Source organism: Taurulus bubalis (genome assembly GCF_910589615.1).
Source record: "Taurulus bubalis genome assembly, chromosome: 3".
Lineage (NCBI taxonomy): Eukaryota > Metazoa > Chordata > Actinopteri > Perciformes > Cottidae > Taurulus > Taurulus bubalis.
Window position 1 is genome coordinate 30,670,178 of NC_136591.1, and position 14,192 is coordinate 30,684,369.

The window sequence follows — 14,192 nt, forward strand, 5'->3', positions numbered from 1 at the left end:
AAAGCAAAATACAAAAAAGAAAAGCAGATTTTTTGTTTAAATAAGAATTAGCACCTCCCACTTGACTAACATTCCCATACCCATTTGAATTCTTTCGACTGTGAAACAAAAGGTTTGTTTTTGCAAAAACATATGGCCAGTATTTGTTAATTAAAATATATGTATTCATGTTCCGATCACATATCTCTGTAAGAGATGCCTTCAATTGGCCAGTTATTAGAGCTGCATGGATTCATCCTCATTACCTTGGATATTTCACAATCCTCTGTGTCCACAGTTGAAACGCGGATGTCCAACTTTCTATAACAAGATAGCAGTCTCAAACAAAACGCATTTGAAATCTGCCAAAGTCAAAGAGAATGGAGCATTGTTTGAGTCTGTGTCATTAGGAGGTGAGGAAAAGAGGACATTGTGTGACTTAAAGAGGAACAGACACTGATGCCTCTGTACATATGTGACTCCTGGACTCATGCACACCTCATTGACAGGTCTGTGTTATGGTATGTAGCATATGTGGTTTCATTTAGGATTATTCTACCCACCCATATATGCACATACTTATGCTATATTTGGCTCAGTTTGTGTCTACATAAAAATAATGAAATAAGATCATGGTTGAACTATAATTTCTACTTAAGCCCAAACCCTGCAGTGTTATATATATATATATATAAAAAAAAGATTTCACACATTTCTTTTTTTACTGAGAACATAACATCCATGATTGTTAGCCATTCTCGTCAATGTAAACTAATCATATTTGTACAGCAGAATCCAAGTCTTGTGTATCCACCCATGCTCAGTGCATATAGTATGTACACCCAGTTAAAATGGAAAGGCAGCATGATATACGGTATGAACAGCTTCCGTGGAATGGTTCCTTGGGGGAAATCTTCAAGAATCAACATGCGTCACATTTATATTGTCGTCACTGTTGTGTGTCCTAGTTGGCGCTGAAGCCGGAGCAGACGGTGCTGCCCCTGGTGGATAAATCCAACACTGTGGAGACGAGGAGAGGAGTGAGCTTCCAGCATCCTGAGATCCTCGTTCACACGGAGCTAGTCACTTCAACACTCTCTGAACCTTACTACTGGAAACTGCCGGAGCAGTTCAGAGGCTCAATGGTTGGAAAGCTCACTGTGTTTATTATTTTTTAGGCAATACAGTTTTTAATTGTTTCCTACAGCAATCTGTAATTCTCTGACCACCAAAGTAGTAACATAAATTTACGTTTTTTTGTTGTTGCTCAAATCAAGCGTAGTTTGTCAAAGAGGTGAAAATTCACCACATTCTTAGTAATAGTCGCCTTCAATCAATTCCTCAGATCACAGCATATGGTGGGCAGCTGAAATATGCAGTGTACTACGAGGCGAGAGACGAAACTGGTCCTTCCTCCTATGAGCCTCAGGTCATCATTAACGGCGGACCCAACCGCAACATACTGATGACCCGCAACATACCGGGGCTGCAGATTGGTCAGCTCACTCGCCACGAGATCGACATGACAGAGGTAGAGTAATGGAAGTAATATTTGAGTTATCAGTTCAAGAAATATAATTCTTCTATTAAATACCAACTACTAAATTAATGGAGCTAAACTGAATATTGATTGCACTTATTTTTGGCGAGCTCTGTCGGTCAATACAAACAGGGTCTACTACACTGATAATAGACTGCAGTGATAAAATTGATTTGTTAGTGTGTTTAATTTGAGTGTGTGTGTGTACAGCACGAGTGGAAGTACGCAGATGGCAGGTCCATGACTCGAGAGGACTTCATGGATATTTTGTTCTATGTGGACTACATCCTAATTAAGGCATCACACGGCAACTTGATGAGACACAGCCGGTAAAACACACACACATGTGTATGTGCACGTATGCACATACATATGCAGTGGCATGCACCCCCATACAGTGTGGTCCACTATTAAATACGAAATGTGATGGCTGAATAAAAAAAAAGTTTTAATTTGCATCTCAAGGATTAATTTGCTTGTACTACTTGCCATTTGTACAGCAGATACATTATAACCTGCTGCAAATCATTACTATTGTTGTGTCGGAAGAAAAGAAGAAATGAAAAGAACATAATACAAGCGGAATCTATGACATTGTTGTATTAATAGATTTGACTTCTCTCTTTTCCAGTATTTCAGAGATCAGTCTAACAGTGGCCGAGGAAGGCCGACCCACCAAAGAGAGCGATAAAGCACATCAGATAGAGAAGTGCGAGTGTCCAGTCGGATACTCTGGGTTCTCTTGTGAGGTAAGCGCACAACTACACATACGCTTGCACACAGTAGACCTCATACCTGCAAAATGTTAACTTTACAAAAAAAGGTGTTTTTTAAGAACTTTGACATACTGCAGGTAATCGGTTGTTTTAGTAGTCAACAGGCGTTACCATATAATTTTCAAGTGACTACTTTCTGTAATTTTTCTAAATAATTTAATATTGTAGAAATGTCTGTACTGTACAAGTGCAGATGTAAATATATCTGAGACTACTGCTTTTGAAAGAGATGTTGCCTTAAAAAAAATTTTTGTAACCAAGATACGTACTGAGTAGGATATTTTATAATTGAGAAAATCAGTGCTCTCTAGTGTAACAATACAATATCAAATTTTAATATTTACATATTATTATATTATTATTATTATTTGCACTTTATTATGATTTATTGTTCTGACAGCTCAGGTCACTTTAAACAAAAATATACATTTTTTTGTGCACTTTATAAATAATAAAAAAGCCTATATATTTGACATATGTAAAAAATGTGTATGTTTTTGTGTTAGTCCATTTCTTTTTATTTATTTATTATTATTACTTTAACAGCTCAGGGATGTTCAAGGAGCAACCTGTCTGTGCATTTTCTGAAGATTTTTGCACGGTCAGTTCAGTTTTTGAATAAAGGGTTGGAAATGAATGCTTTTTTAATTTTTTAATTTTTTATTTTTTTAGTAGTAGACCGGTGAGTAAACTCACGGCAGGAAAGCGTGGTGTGAACGCAGCGTTAAGGACTGTGAATAGACGGAACTAGAAAATCCCCTTCAAAATAAAAGTACAGGACAAGTAATTTTTTTCTGACAATTTATTTCAGAAAATGGAGTTTGAGGATCACTGCTTTAATGAGCATATGATCAGTCACCATACTGGGTTTGATTTATGAAGCTTGTGTTGTTTCCGTTTGGGGAAAACCCTAAAACAGGTGGAGAAGGAACCAAAAATAGTTTTCTCTCACCTTCTCCCTGTAAGATTGTGACACAATTGTAGTGATTGCGATGGAATGGTGAAATAAAAATGACAGACGCGATGTCCTGACTTTTTTCTCAATGTTTCCTTCTCCCTGTACAGTAGCTGTACAGGACCGGTTTCCCCACTAGCTCAGTGGTCTCGCTGAAGCTTACTGGTAGGACACCGTTGATCACAGCTACTGGACTAGTGAAGAGAGTGCTCTAGCTCGGGGGTAAGGGCCGGAGCGAGAGCATTATCTTCACTAGTGTTAGAGTAACTTTGATCATCGATGTACAACCAGTAAGCTTCAGCGAGAGCACTGAGCTAGTGGGGAAACCGGTCCTGTACAGCTACTGCACAGGGAGAAGGAAATGGTGAGGAAAAAGTCAGGGCATCACATCTGTCATTTTAAATTCATCATTCCATCGCAATTCCTAAAATTGTGTCACAATCTTACAGGGCGAAGGTAATGGAGAGAAAAAAGGGTGTTTGTTAGGAAGGAGGATGGGAGTGGGGAAGAGAAATACTGTTAGCTCTCTCTCTTCTATCCACTTGCCTCACTCGGCTCGCTTGCCTCACTCGGCTCACCTCTCCTTTCCCTCAACCTCCTTTCTTTTGCTAGTCTTTTTTGTTCCTTGTTGTCTCTCTTCAACTGGGCTTCACGCTCCTTCTTCTGGGTTTTCAGTAACTCAGCTGCTCTCTTAGCGCTCGCCTTCGCCGCATTGGCCACCCTCTTTGCTTCCTCCTTGGCTGTGTTCTCTGCAGCCTTCTTTATCTGTGCCTTCTGCTTATCGGTTTGTTGGGAGAGCTCCTCAAGCTTCAGGTTGACAACCTGAAGGTTTACATGTTCCTCTGTAAGCAGCTTTAACTCTTCCTCAAGTTCAGCTACTTTATTGTCCTTTAAGACCAGCGTAGTGTTCATCGCTTCCTCTGTCGCCTGGACTTTCATCTTGTAGTCCTTGAGTTGTTCTTGAAGTTCTTTGACTTGGTCATCTCTTGACGCAAGCTGGGCGGCCATTGATTTGTGGGTTTCCATCAGTTGGATCTTGTTGTCCTTGATTTCTCCCTCGAGATCTTTGATTTGGGCATCCATTTTGTGGAGCTGACCATCCATGCTTTCTTTCAGAGTCTTCCTCTCAGTGGTTGCTTCCACCTTAAGAGTGCTCTGTTCTAGCACGGCTTGGTTCAGCTGCTTTTTAAGGGCTGCATTAATCTCGTTGAATTTTTGTCTTCGCTCGTCACGCGCCTTTTCAGCCTGGCGGGACTGTGAACTCCACTGACGTTTGGTGAAGTTGATCTCCTCCTGCTTGGCCTTCAGACTTTGCTCCAGAGATTTGATCTTATCCTCACGCTTATTCTCGATGACTTTATTGGCCGCCTGAATACATCGATGTCAAAATGCATCACTAGTTTTGTGAATAGAATTCCAGTATTTGTAATAATTTATCTGATGAAATTACTTTTTTCCAGCAGCGAAAAGCCCACTACATAAATAGTAAAACATATAAATTGTCAACAACATTTCAATAAGAAAACAGTACTGAATATTAAAAATATAAAAAAGAAAAGAAAAAGCATTCATAATTACACAGGTTCATAACTATCTAGCACTACAACTTAATGAGTGGGCTTTCTCTCCTCCTCTCTTAGCGCTTAGAGCAATGAATCCTTTCTGTCTGCTGCCTTCAGAGTGTAAACATGGAGGTCACAGACTGGGCTTTCAATAGTATCTCAAAAAGTTTCCAATTTACATGTAGTTCAGAGTTTTAAGCATCTCCGACACCTTTCCGGCTCTGTTTTTTTTGTTGCTTTGCTTAACTAGGATTAAGCCTCACTGAGCGTTTCTTCCACTCAGTTGTGATTTTGTCAAAGCAATTGACTTTCAACTGCGTCCAGCTCCTTTTCTTAAGCCACAGAAAGCATATAGCAGTGACTCAATCTTCAGTTTAATGAGGATTTTGTAGAGGCAGCTTATGATACACAGAGGCAACAGTTCTGGGCAATTCCGCTGGATAGCGGCGCCTGAGAGTCATTGAGGTATTATTGTGTTAATCTCAAAGGGGCACACGAGTTGCCTGCAAACTTTTGACTATATTTTTCAACCTCTGTTTCATTTTGTCGTTTTCTACTTGGAGTGCAGAGGAGGGAAACAAATAGCCATGTACATCATTTAGAAGCTACAGATATTGTTGAAAAACTGCCAAATAGCAAGCGGTAGCTAAACTTGAAATGTTCAGGTCGTAGAGGTCTTTGCTGACAGATGGCCATTCTATTTGTAGCTGCCGTCGTTGTTAATAAAGTATATTTAAACGGGCGTTTAGCGCTAGCAGAGGGAACAGATGGCTCTTTAAATGGACTCCATTAATTATTACTGAACAGGAGAGAGAGGGAGAAAGAGTTACCTTGCATGTCTGCGTCTGTGTGTGTGTGTGTGTGTGTGTGTGTGTGTGTGTGTGTGTGTGTGTGTGTGTGTGTGTGTGTGTGTGTGTTTGCGCTGAGCGGGTATGTGAGGGTGTGGGCATGTGTGTGATCAAAAGTTACTGAAGGGAATATCTCCTAATTGTGTGTATGTGAATGCAAGAGAGAGTGGTCAACAGTTGCCTTGAGAAATTACAATTATGGATCATTATGTGGGCCCATGTGTATAGTGTGTGTGTACAAATATCATGCTCAGTGTGGGACTTCTGTGGGAACACAGGCTGTCAAAACTGTATCTTTTATGTCTGTCTTTCAGCTTTTAAAATATACATGTATTCCCTCATTGTCCCTTTCATTCTGTCTCTCTGTGTGCAGGAGTGTGCTGCAGGTTTCTACCGTCTTCGCGCCGGCTCCATGACATCTGCTTCAGCGTCCAGACTGCCAACCGCTGCCGGCATGGGCAGCTGTGTTCAGTGCCAATGCAGTGGGCACTCTTCCACCTGTGACCCTGAGACATCCATATGCCAGGTATGTGTGTGTGTGTGTGTGTGTGTGTGTGTGTGTGTGTGTGTGTGTGTGTGTGTGTGTGTGTGTGTTCTGCCACAGGAGACCTTCATAAAGCCATATGCCAGGTAGCTTCTGGAGAAGAGACTGATGTGTGAGAGAGAGAGAGAGAGAGAGAGAGAGAATAAAGTGTGTGTGTGTGTGTGTGTGCGTGTGTGTGTGTGTGTGTGTGTGTGTGTGTGGGTGTGTGTGTGGGTGTGTGTGTGTGTGTGTGTGTTGGGAGGAATGTCAGGTACTGTAATTAGCCCGGCAATAATTAACGACCCTTAGCTCATTGACATTTTTTGTAATTTCCTCTCCTCTGGATCTGACCCAAAGCTACACCCTTACTTTTTGATAGAGGGGAGAATAGGATATTCTAGAAAGATCTAGCATTAAAACACCTTGAGGCAAATAAATCTGACCCTGAAAGTTTAACACAAACTGTACCAAGCGTTAGTTTGACGCTGTCAGTGATCAGCACATTCCGGCTGTGACAATAATTTCCATAATAATGTTCCATGTTGATTTTCTAACTGTTCAGATTCGTTAGATCAGATCACAACCCAGGTGCTAAATTATACATTCAGAGCATTATTATAGCATCGAACAACACTTTTCTATGTTACATTAAGCTGACACTTTTATCCAAAGCGACTTACATTTTTGCTCTATACACCGTAGACACAGCAACGGGGAGCAATTTGGGGTTAAGTGTCTTGCTCAAGGACACATCGTTGTGGAGTAGCAGAGTCAGGGCTCGAACCACCGATCCTCTGATTGAAAGACGGACTTGCTAAACACCGAGCCACAGTCGCTTATGTAAAGATATAATGGACTCACTGACGAGCCAATCGGTGCAGCTCTGTGATCGCACTGCGGTTACAGCTGATGACACAATCCTGAACCACGGAAAACCTAGCGTCCAGCCTCCTGTTAGCCATCATCACGTTGCCGTTGTTTGCACCTTTGAGTGTAGTTTATGGTCGCGTGCCAGAAAATGCCATAATCATGGTCTGCGTGTCGTGAGCGAAGCCACTTGGTCGTGCACCTCTGAATTTTTGTAACTATAATGCGCTCCATCAGAACTTTTCGGACGTGACTGTCACAAATAGTTCACTGATAAAAACACTATTAACATGTCCAGGGGTTATAAAAATAAGGCCATCTGGTTTTTAGATGCTTTAGAAAATCAACATTTAAATATATAATTTCTAGCCAAATTATTTTTTTATAGGGTATTTAACTTTCTTTCATTCTTTCTAATGCATTTCAAACCTAACTTATTTTTTTTAGGGGCTTATATGAAGACAATGAAGTAGTCCATGAATATGAGATATAAGTTTACAGTTAATCACAATTCCTCCTCTGCATTGTGGTGTTTGGTTTATGTTGTTTTGCCGGTTGCACTCGTTGTCTTCTTGCTTCTTTACAGTACATTGTGTCAGTCCTCTGGCGTTTCAGACAATAATGCAACAAAAGCACATCGGTTATGAATGCCTTTGTGCATGCTCGGAGTTTGCGCACCACCTGCGGAGACAAAGGTGCAAAGTGCAAGTACATAGTTGATAGCCATGTGGAGGCAATCCCTCAATCAACGTTATGCTCTGAATTTGAAATTTAGCACCTTTAAGGCGCTATTCATTTATTTAGTGCGAAGAAATAAAATGCCAATCTCGTGAAAGAGAACCACCTTCATGTTTGTTTTAAATAATATTCGGCTCAAACTGGTGGCTTGGGAGACAAATCTGCCGATGTCAGTTGTTAGCTGTTTGCCACTTTCAGCCTTTTCACAATCTGGTCAGTTTTGTCGTGAGTCGCCATCTGAAGACTTTTACCTCGGGGAGCAGTTGGTCACATGCTGCCCAAAGGTCATCGCTCAGATTTGATCCACAGAGAAAACTGTCAGAAAAATCCATTAACTGAGATTCATTTTGCACAGTTTATGAGAAGCCATTTAATCATTTGGCTTGAAACAGATAAATACGTATAAGCACGTGTAAACAAACCCAGAAAAAGTCAGGCAGCTGCGGTTTCATGGAGGCTTCTTTGCACATAAAGTTTAGTATTTTTCTGGAAGACTTGAAATATGCCTCGTAAGTGCTAGTGGCTCACCTTCTATCAATTGCAGCACTATTACAAATTAAATTTTTAGAAAGCATAGTTGTATACACTGCCATGCATGAAATTCAGCTTCAATTATTTGTCACAAGCTTGGAGTGCTGGATTTGGTGTTTGGTCCTGACAAAGTGTGACTCTCTGATTACCGACTGAAGAGCTAAACAGGACAACTAAAAGGATCAGCAATTATGTGAAGTGTTTTTGCGCAATGTTCACTCTGATTTAATTTAATCTGGAACTGTCACCAGCTTAATGGAACATTTTATTCCACTAATAGTAATTAAAAAAATTGTTCAGTCATCACAAAACCCTGACTGGTATAAACAGCTTGAACATCATTATGTTTAAAGGTCTGTATTCAAACCATAACCCCTTGTTTCATGAGATCATCTCAACTCAAATTAGTATCAGCGCTGTCACGATAGACAAATGCCGCCTGTTTCTCCACACCCCAGAGAATAGCTGTGCTCCAGTGTGGATGCGAACATGTTCTCGTTTCCCCTCCGCTGTTCTCTTCTTTCCAATTATTTTCATTGTTTGTCTTTTTTCCACTTTCCTGCTCCCTCCTCTCGTCTTTTATCCGCTTTCCTCCCTTCTACTTCTTTCTATTGTTTCTCCCTTCGTCTACTCCGCCTTCTTCTAATTTCCTTGTTTCTTTTATCTGCCCCATTCTCATCCCCTACATTCTCTTCCCTCTCATCCTCAATTATGTATTTACTCATCCTTTGTCTCCTTTTATCACCCCACCACTCTGTCTTTCTCCGTCTCTCATTTTTCTTTGCCCCAATCTTCCTTTGCACTCCCTCTCTTTCTTTCCCACCTCTCCGTAATGTTTCTAGTTTTGCCAATTTGTTTGTCCCCCGTTTTACTTCTCCCCTCGCTCTTCCCTTGTGTTTGATTTCTGTTTCTTTCTGCCTCCCAGACATTTTTTCCTCGCCCATTTCCATCTCGCTCTCCATTACAGGCGCCATTAGCATTTTCTAACTGAGCGGGCTAAATTGAAAATGCTAAACGAGTTTGTTTCTGAGGTAATTAGTGGTAACGAGGAACACAGGAAGTTAATAGAAACGACTTGCCTCGTTAGAAGGCGACTTCCTGTTGCACTGATTGAAGTTCCCATTTTCAATAAACAAGGCGAACATATAAGACTGAACCCTGGGGATATGAAGAGGAGAGAGCTGCGTGTTTGTGAAATGTTTGTATAATGTATTTGTGTGAGTCTACATTGTGTGTGTGTGTGTGTGTGTGTGTGTGTGTGTGTGTGTGTGTGTGTTTGTATGATTGAATGCATCTGTGAGCATTTGTGTGTGTTTTTGAGTTTGCAGGTCGTACATATTATGGAAATATACTGTATATTTAAATAAACACACTGTATTTTGGCATAACATCCGTCAAAACACAAATATTGTATAATATAATATATAAAAATAAGAACACAAACATCTCTGGATATGAAATACTTTGGATATATTTATGGTTTTGTGTGTCATTGCACCCTTGTGGCCATCCTCATAAAAACAGGTGAGTGAAATCCTGCAAAGTAAATGAGTATTTCGGATGGCCTGCTCTTATGGAACGAAGGTTAATGAACTCTCTTGACGTGTAACAGCTAGCGGGCGGGTGCTGTGCACGCTCTCACAGCACCTCATCATGAAGCAGTGGACTGGGCCTCAAAACCATTTATTACTGTGTGTGGACGGCTACGTTTCCTATCAAAAATAGTGCAGGCTATCGATGTGTGTGTGGGTTTGTGTGCGAAGGCCCTACAATGGCTCACAAACCGTGGGTGGCGAAAAGAAAAGATTAATGACTTCTCCGCTGCTCCGGTAGAGATGCTCGGACCTGCAGAAGCAGCTGCGATCACACTGGGTACTTCCCAGTGACTGTCCGGATGTGTGAATCTCAATCAACGATTTTCCTGGGAAATAAAAATCCCCTGATGGTTGTTTAGTCTCGGTAGAAAAAATAGGCAGCTCCTGAGATTGACCTGCAGTGACCTTTCTGTCATGTTGTCAAACACTTCACTAATCCTCTCCAAGTTCACCACCTTACAGCGAAGTCCACCAGTGTTTAAAAGTGCTGCTTATATCCAGAATGGAGAAGGGAACTGACATCGAATAATTATATCAATATGCCACTACTTTTCTTTCTTGTGCTCGTCATCTAGTCCCTGTGTAAATCAACCAGGATAATTATCTCACTCCCGAAAAGAAAAGCCTCCTCAACACCACTTTGTCAGTGATCAAGAAGGGGATGATGGGTGACCCCTTCTGTCGTCTTTTCAATTGCTCATTGTCGACTTCAGATCGGTAGACGCATACAAGGGATTGTGCACAGTTTAAGAATTACAGCAATGTCCTCCAATCTTCTGTTTTTTTCTTGCTCAAACAAATCTGCTGTCTTGTTTTTATGGTGCCAGTGGCAATATTCAAATGCAACATGCCGATAAAAGTGTAGCTTAACTGCGGTTCATTTAATCTGAAAATGAGTTTTCTTTTTTTAAAGATGAAACGCTTTCTGAATAAACAGAAAGAGTTTTTTTTTTTTGGGTAATTGTGTTCCAGCTGCATATAAAAAGCTCACGCAATCAAATTCTGCTTTTAAAACCAAACACACACACACACTAAGAACTCCTGCTGGCTGGAGGATGAGGGGATGTTAAACACACACAACAGGGTTAGAGTCATGGCTGGGTTGGAGCATGAATGTCTTCAGAATTATAACATTAATTTATTGTGTGTGTGTGTGTGTGTGTGTGTGTGTGTGTGTGTGTGTGTGTGTGTGTGTGTGTGTGTGTGTGTGTGTGTGTGTGTAGAACTGTCAAGACAACACAGAGGGTGATCGGTGTGAACGCTGCGCTCCAGGATTCTACGGTGTGGTCCGAGGTTCCCATGATGACTGTAAACCGTGCGCCTGTCCCCTCACCAACCGAGAGAACAAGTAAATCTTTCTGTGTTTATTGATCTTGTTTTGTGGTGGAGAGACTCCCCAAATTGAAAGTAGTACGTATCAATCATGTTGTCATAATTGCATGTCATTCTCTAAAATATGTTTATTTACATGTCTGTTTTTTCTCAGCATTTTTAACATGTAGACTGTAAAAGCATTAAGACATTTGTTATAGTAGTTTCATTCTGTCTGTGTCTAGTTTCAGTCCAACTTGTGTAACGGAGGGACATGATGACTACCGATGCACAACCTGTCCGGAGGGATATGAGGGCAAATACTGTGAGAGGTGAGCTACACACAGACAATCATAATCCTCTAATAATTTGAAACAAGATAAGCTTAGAAAAAAAAAAAACTGTAAGAAGGGACATGGCAATGAATCACTTGCACTAGACATTGGGACAAATAACAAATGACAATACTGAAGGTGATGTAGTCGTATGCTACATATAAACACTTGGTCTGGTGTGTGTGTGTGTGTGTGTGTGTGTGTGTGTGTGTGTGTGTGTGTGTGTGTGTGTGTACATTGTGGGAGGTGCTGGTAAAAAAAAAAAACTCACTTCCTGTCTTTATACGTTCAGACACAAATAGGAACTTTTAAATTCAAGTAACAATTGTACTGAACTCTGTCCTTCTTCCCATGATTCACCTGTCCAGGTGTGCTACTGGTTACCACGGTAACCCGCGGATGCCAGGCGGCCACTGCGAGGAGTGTAAGTGTTCCTTATGGGGGGCGCTGCCCGGACCATGTGACCCTGTCACAGGCCAATGCCGTTGCAGGGTCGGGTCATCGGGGAAATCGTGTGACCAGTGCATGGACAGGCATGTGTGTGGACCAGCTGGGATCATCTGTAAGACTAACAAACAGCTTTTTATTGAATTCATTGTTGGTGTTCCTTTTTGTTTCTCTCTCTCTCTTTGTTTGCCTGCAGGTTGAAATATCTGGTGTGTATTAAAGGACCAGTGTGTAGAACTTCGTGGCATCGAGCTGCGAAGTTGCAGATTGCAACCAACTGAGAAACAACTTCCGTGAAACAACTGGTGCAGGTTTTACTGGTCATGATTTCTGAATTATGAAACATGAATATTAGTGCCAATAAAAAAATAGAAAAGTTAGTAGAAGCTGAAATCATAAAGACCTCTTCAACAATAGAAGCTACAACAAAAGGAGCCCAGAACTTACCTAAGTGTTTTTAGATTACTGAAACCACAGACATCCACATTCTATTTCCTTCTAGTCTATTCTCTCTAGTGGCCCACCACCCAGCGAGTTTTGCTTTATTTTGGCAATGAAGTGCAAATGAGCAGTCAAAGCTTTTTTTCGCTCGTTGCCATGGGAGGTCGGATCGTGGCAGAAGTTAGATTCAAGTCATTTAGAAAATAATTTCAATGTCATTTGGAGCTAATTTAAACTTAATATGACCATAATGGCAGGGCCAATTTGGGTGCCATTAGCATGCCTTGAGCTAAGAGAATATAGGAGAAAAGGTTGTAAGACAGAGCCCAATGTGAAATTGCTGCTGTCAGGTCAGAGAGGAAATTGCTTGCTCAGGTCTTTATGTGTACAGACACAAAGCGTGTGCTCATAAATTGGCAGTGCGAGTGCTGCAGTGCACCCTGACACCAAACCGGTCGCCTCTACATCCAGAATAGAATCACACGTCCTGATGGTTTTCACTAAGTGGAGCGATCGGAGTGCCATTCACTTGTTGAAGAGTGATTGCACTCTAGGCTTTCCCTCTGCTTGGCCCTTTCTCCCGTCCACAACCAAGCGCGTTGGGAGTCGCTAGTCTTGAATGAGCGAAATGCCGGTATCTCCCACATCTACTACATTATCATTTAGTTCAAAATTAAATTAGGTATTTCAGGGTGTGACCTAAGCAACAAGTCAAATACATTTGCTAATAAAAAGAAAAATGACCATACATTTGTACATGATGCATCCACCCATGATTTTGTATATTTAGTTTAATTAAATTTTTTGAGCACATTAAGATGTAAAACCCACTGTAGGTTAAAATCCATCCAAGATGTGTTGCCATCTGACTTTGACATGTGCTGAATGTGATATCAACGTTGTATCTAAATATGATTTCACTAAACTCCATTGTTAGACCTCATTAAGAGGAAGTTTCCATATACAACTTGAAGATTTATCATCCCAATGTCAAGAATAACAAAACCAGCTATGATCAACACAGATCATAAATAATCAAGTCACACTATATTACACCACAATGAAATCATATCATATATTCCTACTTCTGATGGAGGATAATAATAATAATAATAATACATTTAATTTATACAGTGCTTTTCATAGTACTCAAAGACACTTTACAAAACATTTTTTAAATCATCCTAAAAGCTATACAATAAAAACAAATAAATACAGCATAAAATAATCCTTGACCTTTGTGGGGTTTCTAGCTTCTATGGTTGTAATAATAAATATTACATTCTATACATTTTAGATACTGTAAAAATGTGATGATATGCATTGGACAGAAAAATGCACATTACGGTGGCATGAACACTTCAGCTAAATCTGTTACAGCTCTCAGCCCACGAGTTTAATGACTTTGTATTGTATTGAGTTCTGTGGCCATCGCAGCTTTAAAACATAGCTTTTAAACATTCAAAACTCCCAATTTAAAACTCACATCCTTGAGGTGAAAAATTAAGTCTGGCAGTAAGTCGACCATTTTTGTGTTTTCCTCTCAACTTCTTATAGAGGAACAACTCACCTTCCATTTTGAAGAAATTTAAATCTGGAAGATTTTCATTTCAATAAATGTCGGTTAAATCACCATCTATTACCGAATGAGGTATTGTAATGGAGATTGGGCCTACGACCCACTGATGAAAGACCTTGCATTTGCAGTATTTCAGAGTCTGATGACATTCTCTCAAAGAAGTGG

The 14,192-nt window shown here is 40.6% G+C and overlaps 1 protein-coding gene across 1 annotated transcript in view; it reads left to right on the plus strand.

The window, feature by feature from the left end:
* The window catches only part of lama2 (laminin, alpha 2), a 177,849-nt gene that overhangs the window by 113,303 nt on the left and 50,354 nt on the right, over nucleotides 1-14,192 (plus strand). The window contains exons 29-36 of the mRNA XM_079214692.1: nucleotides 948-1,124; nucleotides 1,325-1,510; nucleotides 1,730-1,848; nucleotides 2,151-2,268; nucleotides 6,034-6,186; nucleotides 11,138-11,262; nucleotides 11,471-11,557; nucleotides 11,929-12,122. Of these exons, the coding sequence (XP_079070818.1) occupies nucleotides 948-1,124; nucleotides 1,325-1,510; nucleotides 1,730-1,848; nucleotides 2,151-2,268; nucleotides 6,034-6,186; nucleotides 11,138-11,262; nucleotides 11,471-11,557; nucleotides 11,929-12,122 (1,159 nt within the window). The remainder of the gene's footprint in view (nucleotides 1-947; nucleotides 1,125-1,324; nucleotides 1,511-1,729; nucleotides 1,849-2,150; nucleotides 2,269-6,033; nucleotides 6,187-11,137; nucleotides 11,263-11,470; nucleotides 11,558-11,928; nucleotides 12,123-14,192) is intronic.